Source organism: Apium graveolens, chromosome 2, assembly GCF_009905375.1.
Source record: "Apium graveolens cultivar Ventura chromosome 2, ASM990537v1, whole genome shotgun sequence".
NCBI classification, from domain to species: Eukaryota; Viridiplantae; Streptophyta; class Magnoliopsida; order Apiales; family Apiaceae; genus Apium; species Apium graveolens.
In genome coordinates this window covers 24,192,033-24,210,159 of record NC_133648.1, presented here as the reverse complement: position 1 = coordinate 24,210,159, position 18,127 = coordinate 24,192,033, and the positions used below count along the sequence as shown (strand labels likewise).

The following is an 18,127-nucleotide window of genomic DNA, read 5'->3' as shown; positions in this document are numbered from 1 at the left end:
AAGGAGGAAAGTCTGACAGAGGAGATTACTCAAATGTAAAATGCTACAACTGTGGTGAGAAAGGCCACATATCTCCTGATTGCAAGAAAGTGAAGAGTGACAAAGGCAAGGCTCTTGTCACAAAGAAGAAAAGCTGGACAGACACTTCAGATTCTGAAAGTGAGGTGAACTATGCCTTAATGGCAAATGCTGATAGCAGTTCTGAAACTGCTGACTTAAAGGTACCTCAAACTACTTATGCATTTCATACTGATGATATTAATGAGTTGAGAAGATATCTTAAAACCATGTTCATTAGTTATAGAGATCAAACTTTAACATGTGAAAGATTAACTTCTGAAAATCTTGCTTATAAGAAGAGGAATGATTATTTAGAAAAAGAGTTAGTCATGTTCCATCAAACTCAGAAAGATAGAGATGATGCATTTTATGTTAGGGATGAAATACTTAAAATAAATGAATCTCTAAAAACTGAGCTAGAAAAGGAAAAAGAGATAATCAGGACTTGGACTAACTCTGGCAGAACAACTCAGAATTTGTTAAGTAGTGGAAACTGGAAAGAAAGCTTAGGTTATGGAGATGATAAGAATGATAAGGGAACTGTAGAGATTGAGCCTATAGTTGTTAAACAAAAGCCAAAGGTAAATCCTGTTAAGTTTGTAGCTATAAAGTCTGATAATGATAAATCAGAAGTTAAAGAGAAATTAACTTCTGACAAACCAAAATAGGGTAAACCAACTGAAGTAAACATAGTCTTAATGATAAAGAAGCAGCTTAAGCATAAGCTGAAAGATGTTAAGAATGTAAACAAGGTAAATCCACCTAGGAAAAATAAGAATGGAAAGGAAGGTGTGAATAAAAGTAATGATTATAAGCCTGTTCCTAATGCTCCTAGAAAAACATGGCATAACTATGGAAATTCTAACCATCTGGCTTCTTTTTACAGGAAAAATAAGAACATAAACTCCTTGCCTTCAAAGTCAGGAGTTAAGAGTCAGTCTGTTAGATATAGGCCACAAAATCCTTGTTTTCATTGTGGTAGTTTATGGCATTCCATCTATACTTGTAAGGAATATCATAGTTTGTACTATGATTATTATCAAATAAAACATTCTTTAAAGAAAGTTAGCATTGTTTCTTCTAGTGTAAGTTCTGATACAAAGTCTGATAGTGTAAATGCTGATAAGAAAAATGTTAACATAAACTTTGATGCTAAATCCGCTGCGAATGTTAACAAACTTAATAAGGCCAAAGGATCCAAGCAAGTCTAGGTCCTTAAAACTAATCATTAATGGTCTTTGTGATTGCAGGGCAACAGGAAAAACATCCTAGTTCTGGACAGTGGATGTTCAGGACATATGACTGGAAATAAAGCCCTGCTATCAGACTTTGTGGAGAAAGTTGGCCCAAGTGTTTCTTATAGAGATGGCAACATGGAAAAACCCTTGGGATATGGCAATATCAATCTAGGGAATGTCATCATTGAAAAAGTAGCTCTGGTCTCAGGACTTAAACACAATCTGCTGAGTGTTAGTCAAATCTGTGACAGAGGTTATCATGTGGATTTCTTTGAAGAACATTGTGAAGTTGTAAGCAAATCTATAGACAAATTTGTTCTGAAAGGATACAGACATGGTAACATTTATGAAGCCAAGCTTTCAACAAGTACTGATGGTTCTTCAATCTGTCTGTTAAGTAGAGCATCAATTGAAGAAAGCTAGAATTGGCACAAGAAACTCTCTCATTTAAATTTCAACAATATAAATGAACTAGTCAAGAAAGATCTTGTGAGAGGACTGCCAAAATCAGTATTTGCTCCTGATGGCCTTTGTGATTCATGTCAGAATGCAAAACAAAGAAAATCTTCTTTCAAGAGCAAGACTGAATCATCAATTCTTGAGCCTTATCACCTACTACATGTTGATCTATTTGGTCCAGTGAATGTCATGTCTATTGCAAAGAAGAAATATGCTATGGTCATAGTGGATGAGTTCACCAAATACACATGGGTGTATTTCTTGCACACAAAAAGTTAAATTGCATCTATTTTGATTGATCATGTTAAGCAACTGGATAAATTGGTCAAAGATTCTGTGAAAATCATAAGAAGTGATAATGGAACTGAGTTCAAGAATTTGATCATGGAAGAGTTCTGCAAAGACCATGGAATAAAGCAGGAATTTTCTGCTCCTGGGACACCACAACAAAATGGAGTCGTTGAAAGAAAGAATAGAACTCTTATTGAAGCTGCACGAACTATGCTTGATGAAGCAAAGTTGCCAACCTACTTTTGGGCTGAAGCTGTGCGGACGGCTTGTTTTACTCAGAATGCAACACTCATTAACAAGCATGGAAAAACACCATATGAGATGGTGAAGAAAAAGAAGCCAAATCTGAAGTATTTTCATGTATTTGGATGTAAGTGTTTTGTTCTTAAGACTCATCCTGAACAGCTATCCAAATTTGATCTAAAAGTTGATGAAAGAATTTTTGTTGGATATCCACTTTCCACAAAAGCCTTCAGAGTCTACAATTTAAGAATAAGGGTTGTCATGGAATCTATCAATGTCTCTTTTGATGATAAGAAGATTACAGGACTTGACGATTTCAATGATCATGATCAGCTGAGATTTGAGAATGAAGTTTTAAATTCTGATACTGTAAATCCTGACAGTCTAAATTCTGATACTGCAAACTCTGATGGATTAAACTCTGATGTTATTGAAATTGTGGTGACTACGTCAAAGGGAGATGCACCTGTGCAGGGGGGCATACTGAAGATACAACCACATTTCAAGAAGCATCAGAACCCACAACAGGCTCTTCAAGTTCTGATTCATCAAGTTCTGATGGGCCAAGTTCTGATAATTCTGGAAACTCAAGTACTGATATTTCTGGAAACTCAAATTCTGAAGGATCCAACTCAGAGAGTATAATTTCAGGGGGAGCATCAGAAAATGTTGATGAAGACAGCATGAATTATGGGGGAGCATCCAGTTCTAGAGAAAATCTTTCATCTGTAAGGAAGTGGACTAAAGCACATACACCTGACTTAATTATTGGAAATCCTGATGCAGGTGTCAAAACCAGAACAGCTACATCAAATGAATGTCTTTGTCACTCTTTTCTCTCTTAGACTGAACCTAAGAAAGTGGAAGAAGCTCTTCAAGATGTTGATTGGGTGCAAGCAATGCAGGAAGAGTTAAATGAATTTGAAAGAAACAAAGTCTGGACCCTAGTGCCAAGACCAAAGAACAGATCTGTTGTTGGTACAAAGTGGGTGTTCAGAAACAAAACTAATAGTGATGGCAAAATTACAAGGAATAAAGCAAGGCTGATTGCAAAAGGATATTCTCAACAGGAGGGAATTGATTATGATGAAACATTTGCACCAGTTGCTAGATTGGAAGCCATAAGGATATTTTTAGTTTATATTGCTCATAAAAAGTTTACAGTCTTTCAAATGGATGTGAAAAGTGTTTTTCTCAATGGAGAATTGGAAGAGGAAGTATATGTTGAACAACCTCCAGGCTTTGTAGATACCAAACTTCCAAATCATGTCTACAGGCTTGATAAAGCACTTTATGGCCTTAAGCAAGCTCCAAGAGCATGGTATGAGACTTTAGCTCAGTTTCTTCTAAAAAGTGGATTTAACAGAGGAACTATTGACAAAACATTGTTTTATCTCAACCATGGAAAGGACTTACTTTTGGTGCAGATATATGTTGATGATATCATTTTTGGTTCTATAAATGACAGACTTTGCAAGAAGTTTTCCAAACTTATGCAGTCGAGATATAAAATGAGTATGATGGGGGAACTTAGCTATTTTCTGGGCCTTCAAGTCAAGCAGAATGAAGAAGGCACTTTTATATGTCAATCCAAGTACACCAGAAATTTGCTGAAGAAATTTGGACTGCAAGATTGTTCAAGTGCATCCACTCCCATGGCCACTGCAACAAAATTGGATAAGGATACTGGTACATCAGTAGATATTACTGATTACAGAGGTATGATTGGCTCACTACTCTATCTAACTGCTAGTAGACCTGATATCATGTATGCTACATGTCTTTGTGCAAGATTTCAAGCAGATCCAAGAGAACCTCACTTAACAGCTGTGAAAAGAATTTTCAAGTACCTTAAGGGTACAGCTGATTTGGAATTATGGTATCCTAGAGAATCAGACTTTAAGCTAATAGGTTACTCAGATACAGATTTTGCAGGATGCAAAATTAACAGGAAAAGCACAAGTGGAAGCTGCCAATTTCTTGGAGGCAGATTAGTTTCTTGGTTTAGCAAGAAACAGAAGTCAATTTCCACATCAACTACAGAAGCAGAATACATTGTTGCAGGAAGCTGTTGTGCACAGATTCTTTGGATGAAGAATCAGTTACTGGATTATGGGTTAGAATTTTCTAAAATTCCTATTTACTGTGATAATCAAAGCGCTATTGCTATGACAGGAAATCCAGTTCAACACTCAATGACAAAGCACATCAACATTAGGTACCACTTCATAAGGGAACATGTGGATGAAGGTACAGTGGAATTGCATTTTGTTCCAACAGATCAACAACTAGCAGATATCTTCACAAAACCACTATGTGAAGCTACTTTTAAAAGATTGGTAAATGAACTTGGAATGGTTTCAGGTTCCTTCTCTAAATCTACTTAGTTTATGTTCTGATACATCAGATTTTATGATCAGTATTTACAGATATTACTATCTTTGTGTATTATGTGCTTAAATTGAAATTTGCTTAAGTGTTGATTGTTGTCTGATGTGAATTTCTAAACTCTGATAGTGATATATTTGTCTCTGTGACTATTCAATCCAATGAGGATAATTGTGCTAGATGCTGAATTAGTAGTCTTTAATATTCTAAAAATCTCATGTTTGAAGTAATTGTGTATGTGGAAATCTTTTAACACAAGCAAATTCTGATATTGAGCTTAGTTAAGTTTACTTTGTGTATCTTATTACTAAGTCAAAAACTAGAATAGTGCTTCTTATCTGTTAAGTTCTGATGTTAGTAAATCTGGTGAATGTACTAAGTGCTGATAAGCCTCACTTATCAAAAGAAAAAGAAAAAAGAAAAGAAATAAAAATCAGGTACTCCTTTGAGATCTAGAGTAAAAATGTGGAAGGGAAGACCCAAGTGCATTGCTGGTATTAAGTTATATGCATTAGAAAAGCAAGATAAATATTTTCTTGGTGACTTTTCACACTCTATGATTACTGGAGAAATACTCTGATAATAGCATAAATTCTGATAAGCAGTCGAGACTCACTTACACTGAGAAGCCGCTGTAAAATGGAATTTTAAAAGATGCATAAAATGAGCACAAAACAGTTGAGGTGGACTCATGCATGAACTCATTCTATAGTAGACTTCAGAATAATGACAGATTTTGAGCAAAGTTCTTAGTTATGCCTTATTCCTAAGATGTAATGAAGTGAATCAGACTTTAATCTTTATCTGATATTTAGCTTACTGCACACACATACAATCCATATGAATAATAAAAATTATTATGGTGATAAATATTATTTTAAATGAACAGTTTAAGTGTCAGTTGCATATATTCTGAGGACAGGTTATGATGGAAATTCTGATGATTAAGTTCTGAAGAAATAAAATTAGTATTTGTGTGAAGAATTACAGAAATAGGCATTCACTTTTCAAGTTAAGGAGTCATGTTCTGATGACTGTTAAGTTCTGATATAAGTCTAAGTTCTGATATTAAATCCTGATTATCTACTTGACTTATTTGTGGTTCAATCTGAAACAGTCATATTTAAAATTAGAATATATTTGGGTGAGATATAAATAGTCAACACAATTTGGGTTAGAGGTACTCGTATATGCACAGTAATTATTACTTGTTTTGTGTGCTCATTAACTCCTGTTTTAAGCTTCCAATGGCTGTCATTATTACTCATCGATCTAGGGAGACGAGGTTTTACTTCTATTCGTTTCACATTCCCTGTATCCCTTGGTCTTCCCTTGTCTATATAACTGACCAATAATCCTTCAGTAAAAATCAATACTTTCTTCTCTCAAAGAATGGCTCAGTTTGGTTGGTTTTACAACTATGGCACCGAAACTATGCATATTTTTACAACTATGGCACCGAATCATCCGTCTTGCTGTATTTTTCGTCTCCAGCAACAGGAACTAGTCGATTGGATCTTCTTAGACTAGGACTAAAGTTGTTGATGTTAGGAATCGTAGATTAGGACTGTCTTGCAACTTTTGCATGTAATTGCTAAATTTCATCGAATGTATTTGTTTAATATATTAATGAAATTTTACTTTATTGCAAGATTTTGTCTATGAGTCGTTTCATATTCTGATGACCTGTTAAATTCTGATAATAATCAAGTTCTGATGACCTTTTTTAATTCTGATAATAATCAAGTTCTGATGCTGACGTGGCAGTATTTATTTACTTGGTTTATTTTTGGTCATTACCTCAACGGTCATATTTGTTTGAATATTGGTTTATGAGAGATAAAGCAGTAATAATCATTTATTTAATGGGATTACTTGGTTAGTGGGACGGTTTTTCTCCTTGAAAAACTGCATGTGTTAAGTAATAATTGCTTATTTACCGTGCCCATTAATTTTTGCCTTAACTGCTGCATGCTTGACAGGTGTAAAGGTCTGTTTCACTACTTTTTAACTGCTGTCACGTGGGGTGTCTAAGTAAAAGAGATAAAAGACTTTTAAATCTTTTATTTTCAGTTTTATTCTACTCTCTCTTTTCTTATTCTCTCTCACTTTTTCTGACGGTTTCTTTACAGACATTTTATCAAACACCTAACAGGCAATTTTATTTCTCACTTATTTCTCATGGCACCCAAGGATTTAATTATTGATGGAGCCAAGTTTGTACCAAACAACTATGCTGCAATCTTGAACAAGGCCGAAACTCCATCAGATTTGCACTTTGTGCAAGATTTTTTAGCAAATAGTGAGATTGGGTATGCTTTGACCCAACCTCAAACTATTTCAAGCCAATAAGTTCGGACGTTCTGGCGGACTGGGCATTTTGATGATGGTGGTGCTACTGGTACTCCAAGCATCATTTTTGAAGTCAATGATGTTGAGCATGTGGTTACTCCTGGAGCAGTTCGTAAAGCTCTCCACTTACCAGAAGGCTATACTTTTTCAACAGTGGAGGACCCTGTTCTACAGCAGCTCATGGCCAGTTTGGGCTATGAGAAAAGTTTGGGCAAGCTTGGACAGTTGAAAAGGGCAAATATCAGGAAGGAATGGAGCTTTTTCTTCGATTGTATCACTAAGGCATTCGCCAATAAGTTCTCCAACTTTGATGCCATTTCAATTATGAGTCATCAAATCGGGTATGCTCTTATTCATCAAACTCACTTTAATTTTGCAAGTGCGGTGCTAGGATTCATAGGGGATAGGATGACAGAGGATAGGAATGTAGTCTACTTTGCTAGATTCTGTCAGCTTATATATAATTTTTGTTGTGCTTATGAACCTTAACCTACCACTGATTTAATTCCACCCTTTAAGCTTGCAAAAAGGGCTTTTAATGATTTGTTAAATGCTGACATTAAGAAGAAAGTGGTTAGACCCTTACAGATACCTCAGTCTGTAAAACAGATTCTTGTAAATGCTGATCCTCAAACCTACACATCTGTTTACCCTGATGTTCAACCCACCAGCACATCCCAGCCACCACACCAACCATCAGAACATACCACACCTACACCTAAAACTTCCCAACCTCAACCTACTCATCCCTCCATCAGGACATATTTTAAACCATCACAGACATCTCAACCTTCACCATCAGCAAATCATGTGAGGCCTTCATCTTCCAAACCTAAGAGGACAAAGACTGTACCTCACACACAACAGAAGAGAAGGAGGATTGTTCTGAGGGATGAGTCAGACAGTGAGGAACAGGTTCCAGTATCAGAATTTGTTATTGTAGAAGCTGAGAAGGTCTCTTCTCAGAAGGATGTTGAAATTGGGAGTTCTAGGCCCCTAAAAAGGCTTAGAAAGCTAAATTCTGATGAAGCTCCCAAAGTCTCTAGTTCTGCAAAGAGATATAAAAAGCAAAGAGCCAGGAGGGCTATCAGTGTATCATCACATTCTGAAGAAACTCTGGAAGAAGGAGCTAAGGAAGGGGGTCAGGAATCTCTGATCCCAACAGAATCAATTGTTGTTGAATTACTTCCTTCAGCACAACCAGAAACTACTCAAGACAGACTGCCTACTCCTCCTGGTCTCCTGTAAATGAACCAGTACATATTGAAGACCCAGGAACAAGTGCTGAGATTGATATTCACAACCTGATTGTGCCTGAGGTTCTGTACTTGGAAGCTCCACCAGCTCAAATCACTCCACCAACAACCCCAATTCTGGATGCTGATTTTAATGAAGATATTCCTACTATACCTATTCTGAATCTGGATGATGAAAATCAGGTTTTAGGTGGGCATCAAGATTTGGCTGTTGATCAGAATTTAGTTGGAGATCAGCACTTAGAGGATGATGTTGAAGCCTCAATAGCCACTCATACTATTCTTTTATCAGAAGAAGCTGATGATGCTGATTCTATAAGTTCTGATGCTGCTAATGATGAAGTTACTGGTGAAGCTGGTGCCACTGTAGATGCTGATGCAGCTGGTCCATCTGGGCATGCACCTCCACAAGCTCCTTCAAAGGCTGATCTTGTTAAAAAGTTTGTTCGAGGAGATGAACCAGTACCTTGGAGTGAAACTCCTAGAGGAAAGGAGTGGACTAAAGAATGGAACTCAGTTAGTTTTGTTCCTTCTGAAAAGATTCTTGCTGAGCATCTTGCAAAAGCTGATGAAATGTTGATACATGATGATTTCAAGACACAGCTGAGAGTTACTGCATTGAGTACAAGACACCTTCAAGGTCAACACTCAATAACTCATGACAAGGTGAATAAAATTCAAGAAAACTTGATCCAGCAAGATATGAATCTGAAACTTGAAAAGAACAGATTTTTCAAGCCTACCTTTGACGGAATTGCCTACATTGAGAAAACCCAAGAGAAGCAACAGTCTCAGATTGATGAAATTTTGAAGAATCAAGCTTCTCATCAAAATCAACTCAATGAGATCCAATCCTCAGTTGAATTGCTTGTCTCTCTTCTTTTACCTGCTGATGCCAAAAAGGGGGAGAAAGTAATTAAGTCCAAATGCAAACCTATTAAGACACTGAAGGGAAAGGATGATGGGAAAGATGACCGGGGAAACTCTGGAATGGGTGGAGGTCATGGTCAAGGTAAAGGTCTTTCATCAAGTAGAACTGGTACTACAAGTCAAAGAACAAGTTCTGATACTGGAAAAAGAATAACTTCTAATACTGATAAAAGGATAAGTTCTGATGAACATCTGGAACTTGACGAGGAAATTTCAAGACAGTTATTTCTGAAAGAAAATCCAGGAATGGACTTTGAGAGTCTAAAGGAAGAAGAAGCTAGACTTAAGTTAGAAAAAGTCAACTCCAAATCTGAAGCTTCTGTTGTTGAAAAGAAAATTCATAAGGCTAAAGGCATTGTGATAAAAGAAAGGATAAATCCTGAGGCAACTAAGGCCAAATCACAAATGGAGATAGATCCAAGGTCCAAGGGCAAAGAAAAAGTTGGTGAACCTGTAAAGGTTTATGTGCCTGCTATGGATGAAGAAATATCTGATAAAGATGTTAATCTTACTCTGATTTCAAGGAAGATTTCTCAAACAACCTCTGACATGGCTCAAGTTGTTCAGAGTCAAGATATAGTAAGATCTGATATGACAATGAAGCAAGCAACCTCTGACATAGCTCAAGTTGGCTTGATATCAGAAGATAAGGAAAAGAAAACCTCTGACATTGCTCATGTTAAACCTTCAAAGTTACTCCTACCAGGATTCACTAAAGCTAAACAGACTCAACCTTTGAAGACTGCAACAAGTGGTTTTGAATCAAGAGTAGTTACAGGAAAAGAAGCAAGAGATAAATCTGGATTGGGTAGTGCTGATGAAAGAAGAATACAGAACACAACCAATGATTTAACTTCTTTAAGTGAACCAGGTATTGGAGCAACTCCTGAAAGATTGAATCAGCTTGAATTTGTACAGATGGTTTACCATACCTTCTTGAAAGAATACATCTTGTTAAATTTTATGACAGATGGAAGGGTATACCATATTAGACAGAATGTTGTACCACTGAAGTATTATGAGGAACTAGAACATGTTCTATTCTTATTTCAAGTGAAGAATAGATTAACAGATGGTGCTGCAAATTATTTGAAGACTCAAATTCAGAGACAGAAGAAGCTTTATTATGTGAAGTCTGACAGCACATACTGTCCCAAGTACAGAGATCACAAAGGTGATATTGTCGAGATGAAGCCTAACTCTGCTAAGATTATAACTACCTTTTTGGGTTATAAAGCTGTGGAATTCAATCTTGAGTCTGACAAGGCATATTTGATCAGACTAGATCAGGACATAAGAAAAGTTAGAATAAATGATCTCAGGGCTGCTATCTTACAAATTGGCGAAGATACAGTTGAATTGAAGAATGTTAAAAGGAGGATGATTGATGAACTTAAATGTGCTGAGAGATGTTTATTAAAGAACTATCTCAGAACAACTCCTGACATCAAAGAGATCAGTAATTGAAGCCAAGTCAAGATCTACAACTGCTCAAATTCTGATATGTATACAGACTGAAGCTGTTATCAGAAGTTAAAGATGGTAAAGCTACAAGGACTGTAAGTTGTAGTTATGTAGTCAAATTCTCATGCATTTGTACTTAATGTTTTTAACATCATCAAATATCAGTTAAACTTGTATAATATGCTAATTTACAAGTTGGGGGAGATTGTTAGATATATTTGATAATGTCATGTCTAATATGATTTGTGTTTAGTTTTCAGATCTTACTTAAATAGGACAAATCAGTACTTAACTGGAAATCAGCACTTATACTGAAGTCAGAACTTAAGTTATCAGGAGATATTTATCAGGAGATAATATCAGGACTTAAGGAGACTTTCAGATAAGGAAGGCGGCTGATTGAAAGGAAAGAAGATCAAGACAAACGCAAGAAGAGATATGCATGAAGAAGGAATTCTATGAAGAATAGAATACTTGAAAGAAAAGATAACTAGTTGATATATTTTAGGAAGCAGAATTATATTCTATATCAATTAGAGATTATCTTGTAACTGTGTAGTATATAAACACAGACATAGGGTTTACACTATATTTGTAACCCTAGCAGCTCTCGTGATAATTTGTTCATCACTGAGAGAGGACAACTCTATGTTGTAACGGAGTTTAATAAAGCTTGTTTTCTGTTACCTTGTGTTCTTTAATTAGATTTGATTGTGATAAATACTGTATTTAACCCCCTTCTACAGTGTGTGTGACCTAACAAATAATAACCTCCATCTTCCTTGAATCATCCAAAGAACTTGTCCAAGTAACCATGCTGAAATCCCCATGCAAGCTATTTCTCCTACTTAGGGCGCGTCCCAATGTGTTCCACAGGTAAAGGACATGCTCAAAGAATCTCTTAAATTCTTCTTCTACACAACAGGGCGCGCCTCCCTCTTCTTACGTGGGTGCGCCTTCAATGTTCATAGTATACATTCAACCAACAACCCTTTAATTCATCTCGCCAAAGGGGCGCGCCTATTGCTTTGACAAAAAGGAAACTCTCCTTGTCTTCTACTTAATTTCAGGCGTACATATCTCAACTTCGACCCATTTACCTGAATAATGTTTATACCAATTTTTGGGCATAACAATAATCAAAGCTCTGGCAAATAAAGTCTCTCGTTGTTAATATCATCAACTTCATCCCAAAGAACCAAATTCCCCATATCTAATAGTTGTAAAGAAGGATTCTTTATGGTTCTACGTGCATATGACTGACGACCAAATTATCCCATCACTACTATTAACAGTTTGCAATGTAATTCCCTTGATTTCGATAGGTACCACCCCTGAGGTATCCAAGAGAGGATGATTTCTATTAGCAACCCATACAACTGTCCTTGTTGATATTTTGTTGTACCAGATGCCCAAATATCGATATGTAGAACTGCCTGGGCTAAAAAATCCAAGTTCAAATTCTCCGGCAGCTGATATGATGGTGTCACCATCTCTAAAGGTCTAATATGTTCTGATGGTGTCTACTGCCATGGCTTTTTACTAAGAATGTCTAAGACAGAGAAAAAAGCCGAGCAGAAAAAAAATGGTGGTAGGTAAAGTCATTGGTTTGCACACTCCTCTAGCTTGCAAGTTCAGAGAAAAATGAAAGTCTGTTGGAGCTATTTTGTGATGTTTGGAATATTTTGAGCTCTTACCAAGTTATTTCCAAACTTGTCTGTCGAGTTTAAAATTCCCAAGTCAATTAATTGAATCACACACTTTCTCAGCTCCTACTTTTCATCAACCAACGTGTCTTTAGTTTGACTTAGCATATCTCACTATTTTTTCAATATGCTATATATGCAAAAAAAAAAATATAATTAATTGATAAATCCATGTCTAAATAATGCTAAAGGTATTTTTCTATTAAAATTATAATTTCTATTAGAAATAAATTTATATCTTTCACTTAACTGAGTTATATTTTATACATGGTTAAGAAGAACTTCAATCACTGAACAGATCAAGGTTCAGATCCTCTTAAACTTAAATTTTTCAGTTTTATTTGTCAGGTAAAATTTTCAATATTTTAGTTTCATTAAAATTAAAGAAGATATTTTATACAGAGAAATGTTGTGGTGTAAGGAATGTGTTAGATACTAGGGAATGATAAAATTTGTGGTGGACGACTGACCATAGTCCTTCCCCATCAATTTTAGGCAATATGAATCTGACAGTTGCGGATTTCATAAATTTTGAATCTGGTGAGTGGGACGTCAATATAATTTATAAGAACAAGAAGAATACTGGTGGCTAAATGAAATTGAGGTTGCTAAATGCTTTGTTTGATTTTGAGACTGCTAAAACTATATGGCAACATTGTCAACTGGCTACGACTTCTACCGATACTCCTGCTACATTTCTAATCCTCCTCAAGCTTCATTAGCCGAAAGATGGATATGGCTAATTAGGCAAGTGAATGCAGCTTTAATTATGTAAAATTTCTGCACTTCTCTTGGCAACATGGACTTGTCATAACAACATATACTTTGAACAGGCCTAATACGATAAATGTGGCAACGAGGTCTGTAAAGCTAGTCGAGGACTATTAAACACACAATAATCCAATTTGGAAAGATCGAAAGACTTGAATATGGTTACAGGACTCCAAGATCACACCATCAAATTCATTCTTTGTAATTCATCCATGCCTAAAATTTAATCTTATGTGAATTATTTGTAGTTAACCAGCCTTCACTATAAACAAGTCATAGAATTTTCAATACTTCAAAGGTTTAAGCTGTGATCCAGGTGACTAAATACTCTGTTTTTCACTACACTAATGAACAAGATGTCATAATAGCATACTCGGGGGACATGTAAACACTTTACAAGATAAAAATGAACAAGATATCAATGCAAAGAAAACATTGAATTGACCGTAAAAAACATTGAAAATTCTTACAATGTCCCTGGCGGCTTCTTGAAATATTTCCTCCAAAACTTCTTGAAGTGCAAAAGTCTAAAATCTTTGGATCCAACGCGTGATCAAGTAAAATGTTGATGACTTTGACATCTCTGTATATGATTCTCTGTGGATCCACTTTTTTTAATTTTTTAATCTATTCAAATTAGGGCATAATTGACTGTTAATAGCATTGACAAATACAGAGCATCGTATCATATTCTATTTTAAGACCGGGCCATAAGAGGATTTTTTACCTTGAAAGTTTTGCTGGAATTTTTTTGCTCATGTAGCATTGCTTATAAGATTGTTCATTATAAGCTTAAAGTTCGTTCAAAAATAAACTTTCACATTTATACGTGAAACCGTTGCCTATAAGCTTGTTCAAAGTTATTTATATTAGTTTTCAAGTTATACTAATTAAATTTGCCTGGCAATTACTTAACCATTATAGCTACTAAGCCTACTATTAAACAGTCAAGACACTCGTTATAGCTGCAAATCTGCATTATAGCCAAATTTCAACAATTGTATATTGGCACCAATGTCATCTTTGGCAGCGTAATGGTCCCTTCGATCTCGAGAAATAATAAAATACAAATTAAGATATATTAGACGAAGAGAAACATTCAAAAAATATTTTGGCAGAAGGCTTACTAGGAACATCTCATGAATCTAGTTTGAAATGCAGATTAAAATTGCTATCAAGGCACATAGACATCGAAACTATACTCGAGGTAGGAGAGTGGTAATTGTAAATTGGTTTGATGAAGAGAATTCTGAATTGCTTGATAAATAGTCTACTTCAAGCAAGTTTCTCTCCATGAAAAACCCAGGTTGCTTTGGATGAGGAAGTTTCATGTTGCTACTCAACATTAAAACCACCTGTGACATAACTGGCCTGTCCTTTGGATCATGTTGAACGCACAATAATCCTATTTGAATAACTCGGAAAACTTCCATATCGTTACTTGAATCCAAGATAACTCCATCCATTACTTGCAAAAGTTTGTCTTCTTTGTAACTCATCCATGCCTACAATTAAATTATTGAATTATCAGTAGTAAATAAGAATTATTGCCTAAAAAGTGTCATAAGAAATTGCACTTACATGCGCTAGAAGGTTTAAGTTGTGATCAGGGTGGCGAAATAATCTGTTTTTCACTCCACTAACTATCTCTATTAGTAAAACACCAAAGCTATAAACATCAGATTTAACAGAGAATTGGCCGTCAATAACATACTCGGGGGCCATGTAACCACTGCAGCAAATAAATATGGGATATTAATGTGATGCAAAAATAACAGTAAATTGCAGAGTCGTGAATTCTTACTATGTCCCAACAACTCTTGAGGTCTTTGCGTCAATTTCATTTCCTCCGAAACTTCTTGCCAGGCCAAAGTCTGAAATCTTCGGATTCATCTCATGATCAAGTAAAATGTTACTTGCTTTGAGATCTCTATGTATGATTCTTAGCTTTGAATCTTGATGAAGATACATAAGTCCCCTAGCAATGCCATTAATTATGTTGTATCGTCTCGGCCAGTCCAGTGTGATTCTTGATTTTTTATCTATTCAGTTTCCATCAAATTAGTCCATTTATGGCTATATAGACTGTAAAACTAAACCTTAAAAAGATTAAAATTTCACCATATATTCCTTCTTTTTATAAAAAAAAGTTATTAACATATACAGTTCATAAAAAAATCACATAATATCATCTGAATAGGCCATACCAAAAATCAAAGAATCTAGACTTTTGTTTGCCATATATTCGTAGATCAGAATCCTTTCTCCACTCTCTGTGCAGTAACCAAGAAGTGTCACAAGATTTCGATGCTGCAGTCTGGCGATACATGAAACTTCATTTTTAAATTCATCGAGTCCTTGACTTGAATTCTTTGAAAGCCTTTTCACTGCTATTTCTTGTCCATCATCCAATGTGCCCTGATATGTGTGAGTGTGTGTCTTTCAGTTCTTTTAAAAATTCGATACAAGCTGAAGTGTGATTGCTTAAATTGTTGACGTAAGATGCACATGTTGTGTATTGCAATAATCACCTTATATACAGGTCCGAAGCCACCCTCTCCGAGTTTAGTGTTGTTGGAGAAGTCACTTGTGGCATTTGCAATCCTTTTAAAGTCAAATAATGGCAACTCCAGATCAACTTTGCCAATTTCAGCCCGGTCAACACTATCCGAATATAATCTCAAGCTTTCTGCAAAGTTTGCAGTGGAACAAATGTGTAGAGATGGTGAGAAAAACAGGATTTTATTTTAATGAACTTGGTACAAAATTACAATATAATAGATGCATATGTAGTCACACTACTAATATGACAATGAAACTCCTGCAATTTTCTAATTGAGAAATGCAAGAGTCTCCAAAAGCGTTCCCAAATGCCGAGTTGTCTAGATATTATTGGCTCTCATAAATGATATGAACCCTTTGTACATACGGCATATCTATGAGTCCCACAAATAAAATCCCTGCTCTTTCTAATAATAATAACATGATTCTCTAATAGTGATATATATATATATATATTTTAACTAAATGCAAGTCAATCGATCTTCCCATTCAATAAATTCAGCTTTCCACTTATTCTGTAACAGTAAGTAACGTACCTTTTTTCTGCAGCTTTCTCCTCTTGTATACAAGAAGGAATATTACAAGTAACACCACTGTTAGTATTGCAGTTATTAGAATGATCAATATTTTCCTCTTCACCGAACTCCAGCTTTTTTCTGTGTTCACATAGAAGGTAAAACTTGAAGTAGAAGACTAGAAGTAGTCATATAGCAAAGAGTTAATTTAGTTACTAAATTTGAAAAATATTAATAGATCCGCAAAGGTAGTTTTACCTAGTTCAGACGAGGGCATTCTTACAAACATATCTTGTCCATCTTCTGTGTAGTCCCTAATATCAATGAGATCACCGAACCATAAGAGACATCCCGGTCCACCTTTTTTGGCATCTGCATATGCAAAAGCTGTACAAGAGCAATTTTTCAGGCACGATTGCTTACATTCATGATGGTTTATTGTCATGTTATACCAAGACTGGCGTGTGTCTGGTAACTTCACACCTGAATGTTTCAGGAAACCCTCCTTACTTCCGCAAACTAAATTAGTTCTGCGGATGCATCCATCAGACCAGTCTGCTGCATTCCACTTCTCTGGGAATCTAGGAACAAATCCTCTCAAGCATTCACATCTAGGTGCGTTGTATATGTTACATTGTCCATAAGCACCGCACAAGCCATAACGATCACAGTCAGTGTCCTGTAGACTAAGGTAAACGTTCCAATTTTGTTGTTGACCATTCCACACAAGAAGTTTTGAATCTCCATCCGGAGTCAAAACAAACCTCATAATAGCAGAAGTTCTGTTGATGAGGTCAAACCTATAATAGATTTCCTTCTCATTGAATACATAGGTATATGTAAAAATGATCCTCTGATTATAATTGGGAATGCCACTGAATTTATAACCATTCCATAGCCCAGTTCTTGACCAAATCACTGAACCTTTTCTTAAAATAAATTGTGGGTAGCCATTAGGATCAAGCCGGTTGCTAAAACTACCTAAGGATGGATCATCAACACTTTTCCACGATGTATAGTACCTGTCTATGCCGGTTTCCAGGTCTATTCCAAATTTCATGCCAGGTAGTAAAGTGTCTCCGGGATAATCAAAGCTCTGCCAAATAAAGTCTTTCTCGTTGTTAATATCCTGAGCTTCGTCCCTTAGAACCAAATTTCCTGTATCTAATAGCTGTAAAACAGGATTCTTTATAGTTGTACGTCTATTCGATGACCAAATTATGCCATCACTAGTATTAACAGTTCGCAGTGTAATTCCCGTGGCATTGATCTGTACCACACCTGAGGTATTCATGAGAGGTCGATTTCTATTAGCAACCCACACAATTGTCCCTATTGCTATTTTCTTGTACCGAATTGCCAGATATCGATTAGTTGAGCTGCCTGGGCTGAAAAATCCAAGTTCGAATTCTCCAGCAGCTGATACGATGGTGTCACCATCTCGAAACGTCTGATTTGTTGTAATGATGTCTACTGCAATGGAATTTACTAAGATAGAGGAACAGGTGAAACAAAACAAAATGATGGTAAGTAAATTCATTGCTGTGCATACTCCTTTAGCTTGCAAAAATTAAAGAAAAGAGTAGTAATATATATCTTCTATTCTCTGAGCAAGTAATATTCAAACTTGTGTGTGGCGTTTAAATTCATAACTCCATATAATAATAAGTCAACACCCTTTTTCAGCTCCTACTTTTCTTTAACCAAAATTTAAAGTCTTTACTTTGAATTGGCCAATCTGACTCTTGTTTCAGTTCTGCTGTACATGCTCAAAACTGTAAACTTGGTTTCACACCTGATTTATTTTCAGGTACTTTGTAACTAAATTTTAATATCAGTTTATAATTGACCATTGACATCTACAAACTATCATATATTATTTTAAGATTTGA

General features: G+C 35.7%; 1 protein-coding gene across 1 annotated transcript; it reads right to left on the bottom strand.

The window, feature by feature from the left end:
- Window positions 1-14,174: 14,174 nt before the first annotated feature.
- Window positions 14,175-17,868, bottom strand: LOC141707127 (G-type lectin S-receptor-like serine/threonine-protein kinase At4g27290). The gene is made up of 7 exons (XM_074510127.1): window positions 16,494-17,868; window positions 16,257-16,376; window positions 15,690-15,847; window positions 15,366-15,576; window positions 14,963-15,200; window positions 14,740-14,890; window positions 14,175-14,663 (listed from the first exon to the last, which is right to left on the bottom strand). Exons 1-7 carry the CDS (start codon window positions 17,773-17,775, stop codon window positions 14,355-14,357), a joined length of 2,469 nt encoding a protein of 822 aa, XP_074366228.1. The 5' UTR covers window positions 17,776-17,868; the 3' UTR covers window positions 14,175-14,354.
- Window positions 17,869-18,127: the final 259 nt, after the last annotated feature.